We start from the raw sequence: 16,603 nt of genomic DNA, 5'->3' as shown, positions 1-16,603 counted from the left end.
TTTTTTTTGTAGTATGTACGCGAATGTGTCCTGGGCCACATCAAGGACCGCCTACTCAACTGACGTCTCGCTGGGATATGTGATGCATGTTAATACCAGGTCTGAACAGGGCCTGAGTAACTACGTGACGTTCTAGAAGTCTTTTGAACGACTCGTTGGTACGAACAAAGGGAACCAAGCAGCGAAGTGTCCCGAAGCACTGCCAGACACACGCACACACAAGCAGACAAACAGACAGAGAGAGAGGTAGGGGTGGAGCAGAGGAGTCGAATCGTTTGTTGACTGGCACAGACAGATACGGAGTACTCTACTGTGAAATAGTATACAGTAATTGACTCTGCACAAACACAGTAAATTACTGTGGATTTTACAGACATTCTCATCTGGCCACTGGGACTCATCAGAATGCATTTCCAGCATGTACTGTAACTCCACATGGATATATGATTTAGTTTTATAGAAGGATGTATTGTATTTAGGAGAGAGATCAATACCACAAATGACAGTAGAGTTTTCCCATTTTATTTTGAGGTATATACAGTAGTTCACATGTTAAATGTATAACGTTATTAGTTTTATAGGTTCGTATCAAGTTTTACACAGAGGAAATACCGTTTTACTCACGGGGGAAAAACACACACAAGTCGCGGTTAACTCATGGTCACACCGATGAAATGCACTCTGGTTCAAATCTGCTTCCAGTTGTCGAGATATCTGAATTCACAAATTCATATATATATCATATATACAGTATATACTGTATATATACATGGTTTTTATGCTGGAGCATTTTTAAAAATCTAGTGTACTCTTGCTATTTTCTCAAGACCAAACCGGTTTGAACATTTTTACACCGGCCCAACTCTAATGGCAAATAGTTGTTTGTTGCTATATTAATGCTCTGGATACTGATTTAGCGCCTTTAAACTCAAATTCAGTCGCAACAAAAAGTCAGAGGACCTCTGGACACAAGCCACTGTGACAACAATATAACTTCCTGTGTATGTAACTTTATCATAGATCATTCTAACAGTACGTCTGTGAAGATTCTCAGCCATCCAGGTCATGGTATACAACATGGGGCAACTGAACTTGCTTTACATTCTTGAGCATGTTAAAGGGATAGTTCAGGTGTTTTTAAGTGGGGTTGTATGAGGTACAGTACTTATCCATAGTCAGTGTATTACCTATACAGTAAATGGCGGTCGGCACGCCCCCAGCTCAGAGAAAGAGACAGGAGTACCATCACGGGAGCAAAGCAATACAGTGTTGTGGACGGGGCCCGCAGCAAAACACCTAAAAGAAAGGTTCACCTTTAAGTGTACGCTACATTGAGAAGATTTTCACAGCTTTATCTTGCCGTCAGACAGCTCTTTCCTTCTCCTTTCCGACAGGGAACTGAACTGAAAGTGAAACTTATCTTAGCAGAAGACAACTTCGGCCCTGAGTTTTTACTTTTTGTGACTATGTAGATATGGCACACATTTCCAGACAGTCTCTCCTGATAGAGATTCATAGTGTGCACTCGTCTGTTCACATGAAAAGTGACAGAAATAGTGGTGTCAAGTATGATCCGACAAGCACTTCTGATGGAGTATACTGGCCTCTTAAACGACCCAACAGAGGTTAAATACCTGGGACTCCCCAGCAGTCAGTCAGCACGGAAGAAGCCTTTTGGATGAGCGGTGAAATGTCTTCAATAATCTGAAGCAAGTTAATTAATCTAGCACTGATTTCTGGATATAACAAGCAGCTCTATGAGGCAGTGTTTCACATGCAATGGCCATGCAAACATTTGCTAATTAGCACTAAACACAAAGTACAGCTGAGACTGACGGGAATGTCATGCGTTTTGGACGTATTTGGTCATAAACCAAAGTATTGGAAAAATTTAAATTGTGACCCGATAATGGTGCTGGATGAAAAGTTAGGGGATCAAAATTGTTCCAACTCATCCTCTGGGATCATGAATATCTGTAACAAATTACACGGCAATCCATAAAATAGTTGTTTGACATAAGCATCTACCTCATGGTGCCGATAAACTAGATCCCTAGAGCCATGGCACTAGCATGACTAAAACTATGCTTAACATTATAATGCGTAAATGTGTACAACAAATCAGTTTTCTGGCAACCCTACTTACAACATACCACACAGGCTGTGCATGCAGCAGCTATCTGGAAGGTGAGTTTGGTAACAAAATGTAAGTGGAAACACAGGACATTGGACTATCTTGATCCCCTTCTGTCTGGTTTATAGTGAAGGTTTCTATGGAATCCTGAGGCTGGTATTCATCGGTGCTTCTTTCTAAAGATGTTCCCTCCTGAAGCTCACGACCTGAGTTGAACTGCTGATCCCAGTGCTTCATTATCAGGCTGTATGATGGGTTGGGAATTATACTTCTGAATGGAGAAGATGGCAACCCTGACTGAGATGGCGTGTCCTCCTGGCAAGCAAAACCATTCATTGGTGCTCCTGTACTATGATGCAGCTCTGGAACATCCACGATATCTGCTTCACTGTGGTAACACTGGTCCACGTGAAGAGGACGAAATAAATGTTCACCCTTGAAAAAAAAAACAAAGACCTCACATTAATTTAAGGGGTGGTAGCTGGGAGTGCAAAAATGCAGATACATACAGTACATGGACAGCTCAGCGGACACCACAGACGGGTAGTAGTTCTGTTAATACTGTCCGTTTGGAGGACGCGTTCCACACAATGTCTGGTCACCGTATACTGTATGTTCACCATCTTAGTTGAGTGAGTTAACATGGTACCATTTGCTCAGTAGCACTAAACGCAAAGTACAGCTAAGGCTGATTGAGTTTTGCATAAACTGAGTTTGATCATAAACCAAAGTATTGGACAAGTATAAAATGTGTCGTAGATGAAAAGATAAGAGATCAAGAAAATTATTACAATTCATCTCGAGGGGTACATGAATGTGTGCATCAAATTTCATTGCAATCCTTCCAACAGTTGTTGAGATAAGCCACAGTGTTGGACCATCAGACCGGGCATTGCCATCTTTAGAGCCACACCACTAGCATGGCTAAAAATAATGCACAAAAACAAAGCATCAAAAGCAGAGATATCCTGACTTTAAACCTGCAGTAGGCAGAATGTTTTTGGCGTCATTGGGAAAAAAATTCCATAATAACCTTTCAGCATATTGTAATTCAAGTGTTCTGAGAGAAAACTAGACTACTGCACCTCCTCATGGCTCTGTTTTCAGGCTTTAGAAAGCTCCCTGCAGAGCCACTCGATACATTTTCTTTTACTAGTGGAGTGCCCCTTTAAGACATGGTTGTGAGGACTTACCGTTGATGTCAACACCGGCTTCGGGATCGGAGGATAGACCTTCTGTTTGATACTGTTGGATGTAAGAATGCATGGAAATAAATCACACAGGTTATGGCAACGACATGCGCTCATTCAAACGGAAACGTCAGAGGCAACAGAAAATGAACGTGTTTTGCCTGCTTACCATGTCCAGTGTCTGTAGAGAAGGAAGACGGTGAGGATAAGGAGAACAAAAACAGTGACCAGGGAAATGATGACTGTACTGATCAAGTTATCAGCTGGTGAGATGAGACAAAACAGTCCAGATGAGGAAAAGCAGAAAATCAAATAAAGCAACAAATTTGATGTTTTCATAGGTTTTACTAAATAAATGGATTTGTACAAAAGGAGACATGGTGGTCTATAAGGGGGAAAGAAGCAACATACTCGGTGTATTCAAGGTGGCAGTAAAGGATTGAGTGCCACATTCTCCAACTGCTGTCTTTGCCTTCACTTTGAATGTGTAGGAACTGATTGAAAGTTTTCTCGCTGTCAGACTGGTGGCCTCAGGATTATCTAAACCAAGCAAAGGAGATTGTCATTACTAATAAACATTCTGAAGAACCATCAAGGTTACAATTGAAAGTACTTTTCAACTTTCAAGGATTCAAGGACTTTCAATTTTGTGTTGTGTATTGATGAATGATGAATATAAGACGGGGAAAATTATGTTTTTTTTATCATATCATGACTATATTATCTAATATCTGTGAATGTATCTACAGATTGAGAATGCGTAACAGGTCCTGTATGTAACCCTGGTTCTCTGAGGAATGTCAACAGAAAATAACGGGGGTGTCACAATACCTGTGCTGAAATTGACAATATTGTTGTTGTTGTTGTTGTCCTTACAAATCAGGACATATCCTTGGATGAAAGCAGTCTGCTCTCGTAAAGATATTTTGTCCCAGGATACCTCATAATCTGAATCCTGCTGTTTCCCCTTCAATGATTTAAACAGGCCGTCTTGTATTCCTGACAAAGCGAACATGGGTGAAACATTTTATTGTGCTGAAACATTTATTAAGCAAACAGTCCTCCACAGAAAAGACAAACAATTCAATCTTACTTTCCTCCCTGACATAGCCCTCTCTTATTTCTAGTAGCACTGGAGCTCCTTGGGTGCAGGCATATATGGACAACGAGTATCTCAGTCTGTTTTTGAAGGTTTCTGAGGTGAAGAAATAACAGGACAGATGTATTGTAACATAAGGAAATGTAATTTTACAAGGATAACCGTTTTGTTGGCAAAGAATAAGACTTACCTGAAAATATATTGGCTTCAGTCTCATTGGGAGGCACTTTCAGCCACTCCACAATGCACTGCCCGGTGGGACACCAGTCCACGATGTAGCCACAGCTGGCTGTAGGGCTGGAAGACCAGGACAGGTTGAAGCCACCGTTGCTGCCAATGATCCAAGAAGTGTTCACTCTGGTTCTGTCTGAAAATGAAGACTCTTTGAAAGTTAGATTTAACATAAACATATAGCTGTATGAATGATAATAAGACCTATACTGAGCTACCTGCTATTATAATACTTCCATGCCTCATCCTGAGCTTCCATTTAGGATAGAGTTACTCTATTGGGGCTTTTATTTTGGGGAAAAAAAACAGCCTCCTTCTGAGTTCCCCCTTAAGGGCATTTTTCATTTCACCTAGAAGTTTTATTTTTGTTGTCTAAACTTAAAGAGGTTGTAGTTTTGTTTCCTAAACCTAAAGAAGTTGTGGTTTTGTTTCCTAAACCTAAAAATGTTGTAGTTTTGTTGCCTAAACAGGAAATTGTATTTTTGTTGTCTAAACCTAAAGAAGTTGTAGTTTTGTTTCCTAAACCTAAAAAGGTTGTAGTTTTGTTGCCTAAACCTAACGAAGTTGTAGTTTCATTGCCTAAACCTAAAGAAGTTGTAGTTTTGTTTCCTAAACCTAAAGAAGTTGTGGTTTTGTTTCATAACCTAAAAAGGTTGTAGTTTTGTTGCCTAAACCTAAAGAAGTTGTAGTTTTGTTATCTTAACAGGAAGTTGTATTTTTGTTGCCTAAACCTAAAGAAGTTGTAGTTTTGTTTCCTAAACCTAAAAAGGTTGTAGTTTTGTCGCCTAAACCTAAAGAAGTTGTAGTTTTGTTGCCTAAACCTAAAGAAGTTGTAGTTTTGTTTCCTAAACCTAAATAAGTTGTAGTTTTGTTGCCTAAACCTAAAGAAGTTGTAGTTTTGTTGCCTTAACAGGAAGTTGTATTTTTGTTGCCTAAACCTAAAGAAGTTGTAGTTTTGTTGCCTAAACCTAAAGAAGCCTTTCTGTTTGTGTTCAAAATGTGACGTTTCATGAAGTTTCGCTTTCACTTTTACAACGTAGTAGGCCCCTATTGACCCACATCTATGGTGCTTATAGCGACTGATAACGCCTATTTAATGGCCTGATAACAGTCAAATTGGGTGATTGAAAGTGAAACTCATCTTTGCTGTCTTCAAAGCCGTTGACAAAAACAGTACAGATAAGTTTCACTTTCAGTTCAGTTGAATGAGTCAGCATTCACACAATAAGAATAAACCCGTCAGATTATAGTGACCTTTCAGCCTTGTTGCTAGAAGGCTTAACGCAGGTTTAAATTCTTCCTTAACTGTAATATGTGTTAGCTTCATACCTGGATTGAGGCTGGGGATGGTGATGTTTGATGGGGGTGAGCTGCCGTTTATATTCCTGGCTGTAACTGTGATGATATACTCTTCAGTGGGGTCCAGACTGAGAGCAAGACTGTGGATGTTGGGAGCCACTTTGGTTCTATTTTGTCGTTTTACCTCTGTGGTCTTTGTCCAGGTCACTTCATAGTCTTCGATGTGTCCATGACTCTGGTTGTCCAGAGGCACCTGCAGAGAGGTAGTCTCACATGTCAGACCTATCTCCACAGCGCTGTGATAGCGCTATAGAAAGGTCTGGCGCCACACATTATCGTTCTGCTATACAGGAAAAAACACACTCTGGCTTGTTTGTATTTCTTTAAAGGTCCCATATCATGCTCATCTTCAGGTTCATACTTGTATTTTGGGTTTCTACTAGAACATGTTTACATGCTTTAATGTTCAAACAACACATTATTTTTCTTATACTGTCTGTCTGAATATACCTGTATTCACTCTCGATCACAAAACGCTCCGTTTTAGTACATTTCAATGGAATGGCAACGGAATTGCGTTGCTAGGAAACAGCTTTGGGTCCATGTTTACTTCCTGTCAGCTGATGTCATTCACATACACTGCAACAGGAAATAAACTGGGACACATTTAGGATGTTTATGTTTAAAACTGTTTAAAACTGTTGAAATTGTCTAAAATTTGTAGATTTGTGACATCACAAATGTACAGAAATCCTGACAGCTTGTTTCAAGCGCACAGTTCCTGTGTGTATTTCTCCATATATTGAGCGTTTTGATACTTTCACAGTATTTATTTATCACTTAAACTTGCTTTATAGTATAAAAGACATGAAAATCTCACTTTTTACAATATGGGACCTTTAAACCAATCGCAGTTGTCTGGGGTGGCGCTAAGCACGCGATGCAGCGACGGTGCCCTTGTACAATAGATAGCACAGATCAGAACAAATTTTGAAGTGAGGGGGGGCCAGCTTTGGATGACATAATACAGTGTTTCCCCCAGGAGACTGTGGTGTGGTGTTCCCCCAGAAGAAAATTTGGAACATATTAAAGTTAAATGCATCAATCTGGAGCACTTTGAGAGCAAAATGAAGAGGCTGATGAAGAGCTTGGTGCTCTAGTGAACAATTATAAAGGTTGTATGGTTACAAATGCTGATGGAAAAAGTCACACAGCATAAGCATGGTAAACAAGACGGGGTGCCAACATTGCCAGAGACCCTTCGCACTGAGGACAGTCCGCCCCGGTGTACATCCCGTCTCTCCCCCACAGGGATTTTGGTCCAAATGCTCTGCAGCACTTTTCCCGAAGGTCAAAGGTAAAACATTATAGTGGTTCACCTGGTGAACTAAGGAGTTAAAGGACAAGCGTCCTGCTGAAGGAGGGTAAGAGAGCTTTTTCACAATCTGGCAACCAAAAATGTGTTCTTATTAACGGCTTATAACTGATCTATTAAGAATTAGTGAATGATTAAGCCTCTAATTACAAGTTATAAAGATTAAGCCCAATAGTCGGACTTACTTTCCAGATGGTTATAATCTTTTTGTCCTTCATCTGCATCCACACATCAAGAGCATCTGGAACTGTGGGACAAATAGACAATCAGTGACCAGAACATGGAATCAGTATCTGTTAAATTGCCATTATAGGTTATTAAAAGTTTCAAAATGTTTACTTTTTTTTTTATTACTTACCATCACCCTTTGTGTGCAAGTTGACAGTTGTGCTCCAGTCACCCCACTTCCAGAAATAATGCGTTGTTCCACATCGTACTGTCACATTATATTTCCAATTCGGTATCAGGTCATTCAAAACTACAAACTTAAGACCGACGCCAATGTTTTCTTGTGTTCTCTGGGAACACAATATGGGAAAGAATGATGATGATGTTAGTGTAGTTCAGAGAAGGATCTTACCAACCGCCCTAACCCTCCTTTGTAACTATGTCAGTTGTTGGGCTCATTGCAATTATTCATATGCAAGTTGTAGTTTTGTTGCCTAAACCTAAAGAAGTTGTACTTTTGTTGCCTAAACCAAAAGAAGTAGTAGTTTTGTTGCCTTAACAGGAAATTGTATTTTTGTTGCCTAAACCTAAAGAAGTTGTAGTTTTGTTGCCTAAACCTAAAGAAGTTGTAGTTTTGTTACCTGAACCTAAAGAAGTTGTAGTTTTGTTGCCTAAACCTAAAGAAGTTGTAGTTTTGTTGCCTAAACCTAAAGAAGTTGTAGTTTTCTTGCCTAAACCAGAAGTTGTAGTTTTGTTGCCTAAACCTAAAGAAGTTGTAGTTGTGTTACCTAAACCTAAAGACGTTGTAGTTTTGTTGCCTAAAACTAAAGAAGTTGTAGTTGTGTTGCCTAAACCAAAAGAACTTGTAGTTTTGTTGCCTAAACCTAAAGACGTTGTAGTTTTGTTGCCTAAACCTAAAGAAGTTGTAGTTTTGTTGCCTAAACCTAAATAAGTTGTAGTTGTGTTGCCTAAACCTAAAGAACTTGTAGTTTTGTTGCCTAAATCTAAAGACGTTGTAGTTTTGTTGCCTAAACCTAAAGAAGTTGTAGTTTTGTTACCTAAACCTAAATAAGTTGTAGTTTTGTTGCCTAAACCTAAAGAAGTTGTAGTTCTGTTGCCTAAACCAAAAGAAGTTGTAGTTTTGTTGCCTAAACCTAAAGAAATAGTAGTTTTGTTTCCTAAACTTAAATAAGTTGTAGTTTTATTGCCTAAACCTAAAGAAGTTGTAGTTTTGTTGCCTAAACCTGAAGTTGTAGTTTTGTTGCCTTGACAGGAAGTTGTAGTTTTGTTGCCTAAACCTAAAGAAGCCTTTCTGTTTGTGTTGAAAACATGGCGTTTCATTCAGTTTTACATGTTACGTGTTGCTTTTAAGTTTCACTTTCACTTTTACACTTTTTTCATCTCTAGATCCTACTTTAAAAACCATTCTAATGTCTCACCTCTCTGGTATTTTCATCCCAGTTAATGTTTACTTGGCATGTTATACTGAGATTATTGTACTGTGGCACCGTCCACCGCCACTCCAGGCTGACATTTCTTGCATTCACAGTTGAAGCTGTGACTTCGTTTGGAGGGAGCATGTGCACTGAAACAAAAGACAAACAACAATCAGCTGAACTTAATGATTAAAATGAGATGTCAATAACCAAAAAAAAAACACCAAATAACACCATATTTTTGTAAAGGTATACAGTACCTCTTTTAGTCAGGTCTGCAGTGTCTGAAAGCTCCACCTTCCCATACCCATTCTTTGCTGTGAAAGTCCAGCTTTTCTCACCAACTTCTACTCGCACTTCTTGAGAGCATCTCAAATTCCCCATCTTTGCACATGGACTGAAATACAAAAAGCTAAGAGAGTCTAACTTTTCATTCAATGCAAATAAAATGCTCGAGTCCATCCCACAATATAAACATGCAGGCAACCAGGACTACACCTCAAATATGGAAGCAAACAAAGGCCTTAGATTCTGAATTTGTAAGCAACTGAGCGACTAATTCCATCCATTAGTTATACCCGTACTTATACTCGTAGCTATTTCACCACTGAAATTCACTTATGAAAAATGTTTGAGGCGAGAAATCAACTGTGTAGATTTTGAATATTGACAGTTTTACAATATTAGAAATGGCGAATCGAACATTTGCTCTGACTTTTTCGGCCCTCCAAACGAACTCAGAGCGATTAGTCAGCATTTTTTTCGAATACTATGTGAACACTTCAAAAGAACTCAGACCCTCTGAAACAAGGAGGAGGTCTGAGTTCGGTTTGCTTCAAGTCTGCGTTGCGGTTCGCTTAACCTGTACGTTGTGAACACAAAGCGCTCCAGGTTCGCTTTAGGGATGTCACGAGAACCGTTACTTCGGTACCAAGTCGATGCAAAAATTCTGAAGACGTGACGGTACTTGTTTTTCTTCAGTACCTCGGGTACCGTATGTACCGTCGAGGCTCGAGACTAATGGCGTCCCGTCATCCCGGGGACGAAAGAAAATGTGTTTGGATTTTGGTGAGAAACTTGAATAAAAACAGTTGTTTGAAGGAGATGTTTTTACAGTTTTAGAGACACTATGCATGTACATGTTACGACCACCGCTTGAGGAGAGAGAAACATGCCGTTCTGTCTGTATCAGTCCTGCTCCCAAATGCTCGTTATGATTGTAATAAATGATGAAAAACACATTAATAATTGCATTGATTGCACAGGCACGACATCCTAAAACATCCTAAAACGGCGGTGGCAGCTACTTGATGAAAGCGCTGCATTTTCCATATACACCACTCAGATGTTTATGGGCTTAAAGAATTTATATCATTAGGACTATGTGGGTCTGAGCTCCAGAGAAACTCTAGTGTGAACAGAAAGAGGACTGAGGCCCCATCAGAGCTGAAGTGGACCAGAAAGAGAACTGAGTCCTCTTTCAAATGAACGGACAATGTGAATGAGTCCCTTTTCGGTTGTCCCACTTTAAGAGGACTGAGTTTGGTTCGTTTAAAAAGGACTATATGTGAAAACCCCCTAAGATTCAAACCCTTACCCTTGTTTGTTTCCATACTCATCCGGTTTATTTTTAATATACCTTTCAAGCAGCTGATAACTTATGAAGTTCCACCTCGTTTTCCTTCCTTCTGTCCAGTAACATTCGACTGATTCCAGATCTCGAGTTTCACACGTAAGGTTGCTGTAATCAGGTGGGTCTAAGTGATGGCAAGTATATATATATATATATATATATATATACATATATATATATATGTATATATATATATATATATATATATATATAAAACAAAAAAAACAGCCAGCATTTATTAACAAGACATATTTAAGAGTCCAAAATCCCAAAATTCAGGACATTACTAAATCATACTTACAGCCAACAAATACAACAGCCCCATTACGGTTGTCTTTTGTTTCACAAAATACATTAATGGAACTACTTTTTGGTAACTGGTTCAGGAGGACGGTCAAGGCATGTGTCTGATTGCTGATCGTGGTAGCGTTCATATTAGCACTACTATACTCAGACAGATACATTTTTTTAAAAACTTTCCCCGCTGGCAGAACGCAGCAGAAGGTGACTCTACTGCCAATCATGAACGCTCTCTCCTTTGGAAAAACCTCTGGTCGTTCTGAGGTTTCCATCCCTGCAAAAGCATAATAATAGGACATAATAAGCATCTGAAGGAGTGCCATGTCTGTCAAATATGTAATAATGTTAGCTTTTATGTTTTTGATGATCAAAACATGGAGATACGTGAGCTGAATATTTACCAGGAAGAGTTTGTTCTTGTTTCAATGGGCTTTTATGGTTTTTGTGTCGGGAACTGAGCCTGACCGAATGGGAAGCGCACTCCAACGCCAAATAGGACGTCCAGTTCCAGGAGTGAGTAGATCCTATCTGGTCAGGCATCACAGCAACTTCCTCCTAAATCATTTTCATAACCAAATTAAGCGGTGTGTTCATTTTTGCTACTCCAAGGGCCTGTACTACGAAGCAGGATTTAGGGTTAGCGAGGTAACTTCAGGGTTTTCAGTCCTACGATGGTGGTTCACTTCTTACCAGGGTAGATCGCCATGGTAACTGATGTTGAACAGCTACAACCTGCTCCGGAGCAGGTTAGGTACCAGATAAGAGACGTATAAAAGCACCGCCTACTAACCGATCAGAGCTCGGTGCACAGATTGTATGATAATATTACACAAATACGAAGAAGTTACAGTCATAATCCAGGCTGAAAGCGACACAGTTTAAACTGACAAATGCAGGAAGGACAACTGGATTAATGCTGCGGGTGCTTACCGCTTTGAATTATGTTTTTATATTTATTTTTTACTTGTTCTCAGGTCCGTTTCACGCCATCGGAGTCGGGGACGCAGCTGAAAGAAGGCTGAAATAGTCATACACGCTGTTTCATTACTTAAGGGTGTAATGAAGTGTAATCTAATCATCCCTTATATTCTGAAAGTTTTTTATAATATCTGCCATATCTAGACGACTAGATCTGACTTTTGAGTATTCTGTTAAATTAATAAATCTGTTAATTTACGCATTCACACATCGTCAAATGTTTTCTTTTGCCAGCTGTCCTTCCTGCATTTGGCAGCTTCAACTGTGTTACTTTTAGTCCAGATTATGTGTGTTTGAATTCTTCGTATTTGTCTAATATTATAGTTTGTAAAATGTGCCGCTCTGCTGACAGTAGACCTGTCCATGTTTGTGATTGGTCACATGCTGCAAACACCGCCCCTTTCATAGCCAGATTGAGAAACCCTGGGTTGATTCTTTTCCCTAGTTGATAACCAGCGCCGTAGGACCGCTTGGCGTGGTTAGTTCAGCCAGATAACGAGAAGATACCCTGCGGGTATGCTGAACTCGCTTCGTAGTACAGGCTCCAAAAACTGAGGATATTGTTATATGGAAGTCAACAACGTTGGTTTTAATACAAATTAAGTCTTACATAATGTTCTTTCTTGTCGGCTATGAGAACCATCAGCTCATAGATCAGCACATCCTGTACTGCAGAGCATGACGGCTCATCTTGCCATGTTATCAGGATCATCTGGTCAGAGCTGGTAAGTGTCAGATTCTGAGGTCCACAAAGGGAGTTACCTGAGGAAAAAAAGATTACAGTACATTTGAATGGACTGTCCTCATCAGGACTGGCTTCATACTAATCTAACCATGCTTGTTTAGTCTTTATTTAGCCTTAATTCCATCATCTGTAACTTGCAGACACGGTGTATCCCCAGTTTGTTTGTGTTTGGTAGTAAGTTATGTTACAGTCTATATACAACTTTTTGGTTAAATTAAAACACGGACGCTGCATTGTTAAGTTTAGTTATTGTTTTATTGGCTTAGTTCTGCATTTTAGTGAGGTTACGTGCTGTGCCGAGGCTTCGGGGCGCGTGTCGAGTAATCCAGGAAGTTTTCTGTGAAGCGCCTATCGAGGCTTTTAACGTCTTAGACCGAAGCCGAAATAGTTGAGAACTTATTATTCCTGAATAAAAAGGAAAAATGTCTCCAATCTATCATTTTCCTATAGTTACACAAACACATTCACTGCCCTCTGCCCGGTTAAACCACTGCCACATATCTGGAATATATCTGCCTGTTTAACACTATTTGCCTCGTGAAAATGAAACCCTTTTGAGAACCAATTTGCTGGATCTTCATCTCACCATCACTATTGTTAAGTTTAGTTATTGTTTATTGGCTTAGTGACGTTAATTATTTTTCCTTCTCTCCTACTCACCACCATATGCTCCACAGACCAAAGGAGGAGGCACCCAACCACTTCCTGCATTTAGGCACTGAGTGACATCATAAGTAATGTCACTGGAGTGGACCAAGCATGACGATGGTATTAATTGTTACAGGTTGAAGGCTGATAACGGCCGGCCTGTTTTCTTATCTCCCCCACCTCCCAAGGTTGGGAATCGCTCACACAGCACATGCAGGCATGCGAGCAACAACATCTTCACTCGCACATAAATTAAAGCATTTTACGCCAGACGCATATTCTCAGTTGTTTCTGTGTCACTGATATCTGAGGCATGTGTTGTGTTGTAGAGAAAGACCATATTTGGGTTATCCTGCCTGTGCACATTGAGGAGGTTAAAAAATCCCCTCTGACCAGCTGGGTTGTCAGATTTGGGTTAGCGGCACATGGTGACTTGTCTCCACTTGTATTGCTGACTCTATTCTCCTTGAATTCCAATTCTTCAGTCTCCGAATAATTGCTCTCAAAAACTCCTCCACAATTGGTCATATAAATGTAATTCATGGTGCTGGTAAATTGCAGCTAGACCCCCGTTAGGGGGAGCAAACAGGTTTTTGACTGCAGTGAAAATGTTGTTTTTGAAAGACTAAATGCCAACAAATTAATGAAAACATAATACATCTTGTGAATTTTGGAAATTATTACATTTATCTTCGCTCAATACATTTTCTTGTGACACCATTACACATAATCAGGGAAGGAGTTCAAATATGCCCTTACTGTATCCCATAATCCCTCTAGGCTCCGATCAAGATGCCTTAATGTGGCAGCAGCTCTTTCCATCCCTATCAAATCTATAAACTCTTCCAACCACCAGGGGCCCATTCCATAAATCCAGCTGAGAAAAGTGGGGCTTAAAGTGGCAGTAGGCAGTATATTTTTGGCATCATTGGGCAAAAATTCCATAATAACCTTTCAACATATTGTAATTCAAGTGTTCTGAGAGAAAACTAGACTTCTGCACCTCCTCATGGCTCTGTTTTCAGGCTTTAAAAAATCTAGCCCGTGACGGGAGACTTTGACCAATCACAGGTCATTTCAGAGAGAGAGCGTTCCTATTGGCTGTGACCAGAACTTGCCGTGCCTTTACAAGATTTCACAAAGGCGGCAGCGGAGGCGTCACAAACTTTCTCATTTTACAGCTAAACCGTGCACTACAAGATGATTCTGAAAACATTTGAAATAGGCAATAACGCAACATAATATTGATTTATATTTGATCAGCGCTGCCTATTTTGACCGTTTTGGAGTTCGCGAGGGAGTGACAACCAGCGCTCATAGACTCAGATCAGCTCTTACTGCTTGTTTTCCTCCGTTCTGTGAAATCTTGCAGATGCTGTTAGGACCACCGGAGGACACAGAGGCACATGTTTTTTTTCAGGTTAGCTGTTTCATGTACTACTGTCACGATATATTGACCGTTTTATAAAAAAAAAAAATTTTAAATCATATTTGCTCCAATCTCGTCTACTTCAACCCGACTTGAATGAACCTAACGAATCAGTCTGGGCAAAAGTGGTTCCTTAAAGGTCAATTCAAGTTCACGCAATCAGACTAATTCTAGTCAGGTTCAAGTAGTCAAGATAACTGAGTGATGCACACTATTCTTAAGCAGATCGAAGCTATACGAGCACTTAAATCCAACAAGATGCAAGTGGAACTGCCATAATCAAGACAATGGGCTTTTGCTTTTTTTTTTGACACCATATAATTCTAGCCTTCTCCCCCAACAGGCAGATTCAACCTGAAATAAAATAATAAAATGCATTTTTTGATTTAAGCTGAGTTAGTCTATGATTGCACCAATTTACCCAACACTGCATGCAAATTAAGCAGTCTTAAATATACTATATCTTTTCATATTGTATGTCAGCACAAGTTAGGAAAACATCTGAAATAAGCACTGTTAGAACCCAAAATTGTGTTTCATCAATTGTAATTATTATTACAGTAAATAGGCTGCATATACACTTATAATCTACAGTAAATGAAAACAAGTATAGAGGCCATTGTCTTCTTTAAAAATCCAATGTAATATGCATTATGACAACATTCTTATTCTATCAATACAGTATAGTATCAGCTGTAGAGAATATAATAAAGAATACCTGCAGCCATTTAGAAGTTAAAGGATGACACACGCACCATTTTCTTGGTCGTTCCCATCTTGTGTGCTCTTGCTGAAAAGTGAGACTAGTAACAACCATGCAATCATCATAATCCCCTTTTTATAATGACTGTTTGTGGTCAATTGTTGTTATTCCTTTGAGGTAATCTTCCTTATGGAGTCCTTGTGGATTTCCTCATAGAAAAGACATCCACTAATTACACTTGATACCTGTGGAAATAATCAGTTTGTTCAGTGTCAGAATAATATCAATAAAGCATATTTCCCTAGGATGAATAAAAAAAATACTTCCATGAGAAAGTCTGACTGCTTGTTACAGAGCTTACATGAGGAGTGAATTTGATTTGACGGTTATAAGGACCGAGTCAAATAAAAAACAAATTCCCAGTGTCAAGTTACTCCCGGAAGCAACACTCCCCTTTAAAAGAAGCCAATGATGAGCTCTTTGGAAATCCATTTGCTGTTTGAGCTCACGATTGTGAAATCCATGTGGATTTCAATTTAGAGGAACTGGAGAGGCTGCTTTCTGGTAATTGTGAGTCACAGTGGCCAGACCAGACATGCCAAACATGCACTCACAATGTTTTGATTCTTGGAAATAACTTTATAAAAAAACTAGTTTCAGTATCTCAGTGTGGCGTGACCTTATCAACACAGTAAGAACCAGCCCACTTAACCCTCTGAGACCCATAATAGACCCATGTCTTTAGGGGGAGATAGCAGGTCAACAGTAGATGTCACATAGAAGTGGTGTACATCATCTGAAAGCTGGGAACCTGAAGAGTAATTTGAGATGCAGCTCAGCACTGAGTGTCAATTTGTTCTAGTCATAAATCTGTAATAAACATGAATTAATTGGTGCTAAATTTAACAATTTTTTTAACACTCGAGAATTGATCAAAATGATCGATAATCCCTCCAAAATACCACATTAAGACACCAAGACCTTGAGGAACACCAATATTCAAACACACCATTTTTAGAATAGGCAAAAATAACACATTTATACTGCATGAAAAAACTGCATGTGATCATCATAAAGTGGGCGTGTCTGTAAAGGGGAGACTAGTGGGTACCCATAGAACCCATTTTCATTCACATATCTTGAGGTCAGAGGTCAAGGGACCCCTTTGAAAATGGCCATGCCAGTTTTTCCTCGCTAAAATTAAGCCCATCTTTGGAGCGTTATTTAGCCTCCTT

At 39.5% G+C, this 16,603-nt stretch overlaps 1 protein-coding gene across 2 annotated transcripts; it reads right to left on the bottom strand.

Annotated features, from left to right (window-relative positions):
- Positions 1-582: 582 nt before the first annotated feature.
- Positions 583-15,902, bottom strand: LOC141757449 (leukemia inhibitory factor receptor-like). Of its 2 annotated transcripts, none has more exons than XM_074617944.1 (19): positions 15,730-15,902; positions 15,421-15,613; positions 12,454-12,605; positions 11,267-11,420; positions 10,867-11,139; positions 10,572-10,689; positions 9,193-9,329; positions 8,936-9,081; positions 7,687-7,846; positions 7,514-7,575; positions 5,984-6,206; positions 4,614-4,805; positions 4,418-4,519; positions 4,156-4,323; positions 3,736-3,864; positions 3,494-3,587; positions 3,328-3,379; positions 864-2,569; positions 583-810 (listed from the first exon to the last, which is right to left on the bottom strand). In XM_074617944.1, the coding sequence occupies exons 2-18, from the start codon at positions 15,491-15,493 to the stop codon at positions 2,177-2,179; spliced, it is 2,628 nt and encodes an 875-aa protein (XP_074474045.1). In that variant the 5' UTR covers positions 15,494-15,613; positions 15,730-15,902; the 3' UTR covers positions 583-810; positions 864-2,176. The 2 variants fall into 2 exon arrangements, with proteins under 2 accessions (XP_074474045.1, XP_074474046.1); XM_074617945.1 differs by having other exon boundaries at positions 4,614-4,790; positions 15,730-15,896.
- Positions 15,903-16,603: the final 701 nt, after the last annotated feature.

This window comes from Sebastes fasciatus, chromosome 19 (assembly GCF_043250625.1).
Source record: "Sebastes fasciatus isolate fSebFas1 chromosome 19, fSebFas1.pri, whole genome shotgun sequence".
In the NCBI taxonomy this organism is placed as follows: domain Eukaryota; kingdom Metazoa; phylum Chordata; class Actinopteri; order Perciformes; family Sebastidae; genus Sebastes; species Sebastes fasciatus.
Note: the sequence above shows the minus strand (reverse complement) of the source record. Positions and strands in the feature narration are given on the sequence as shown.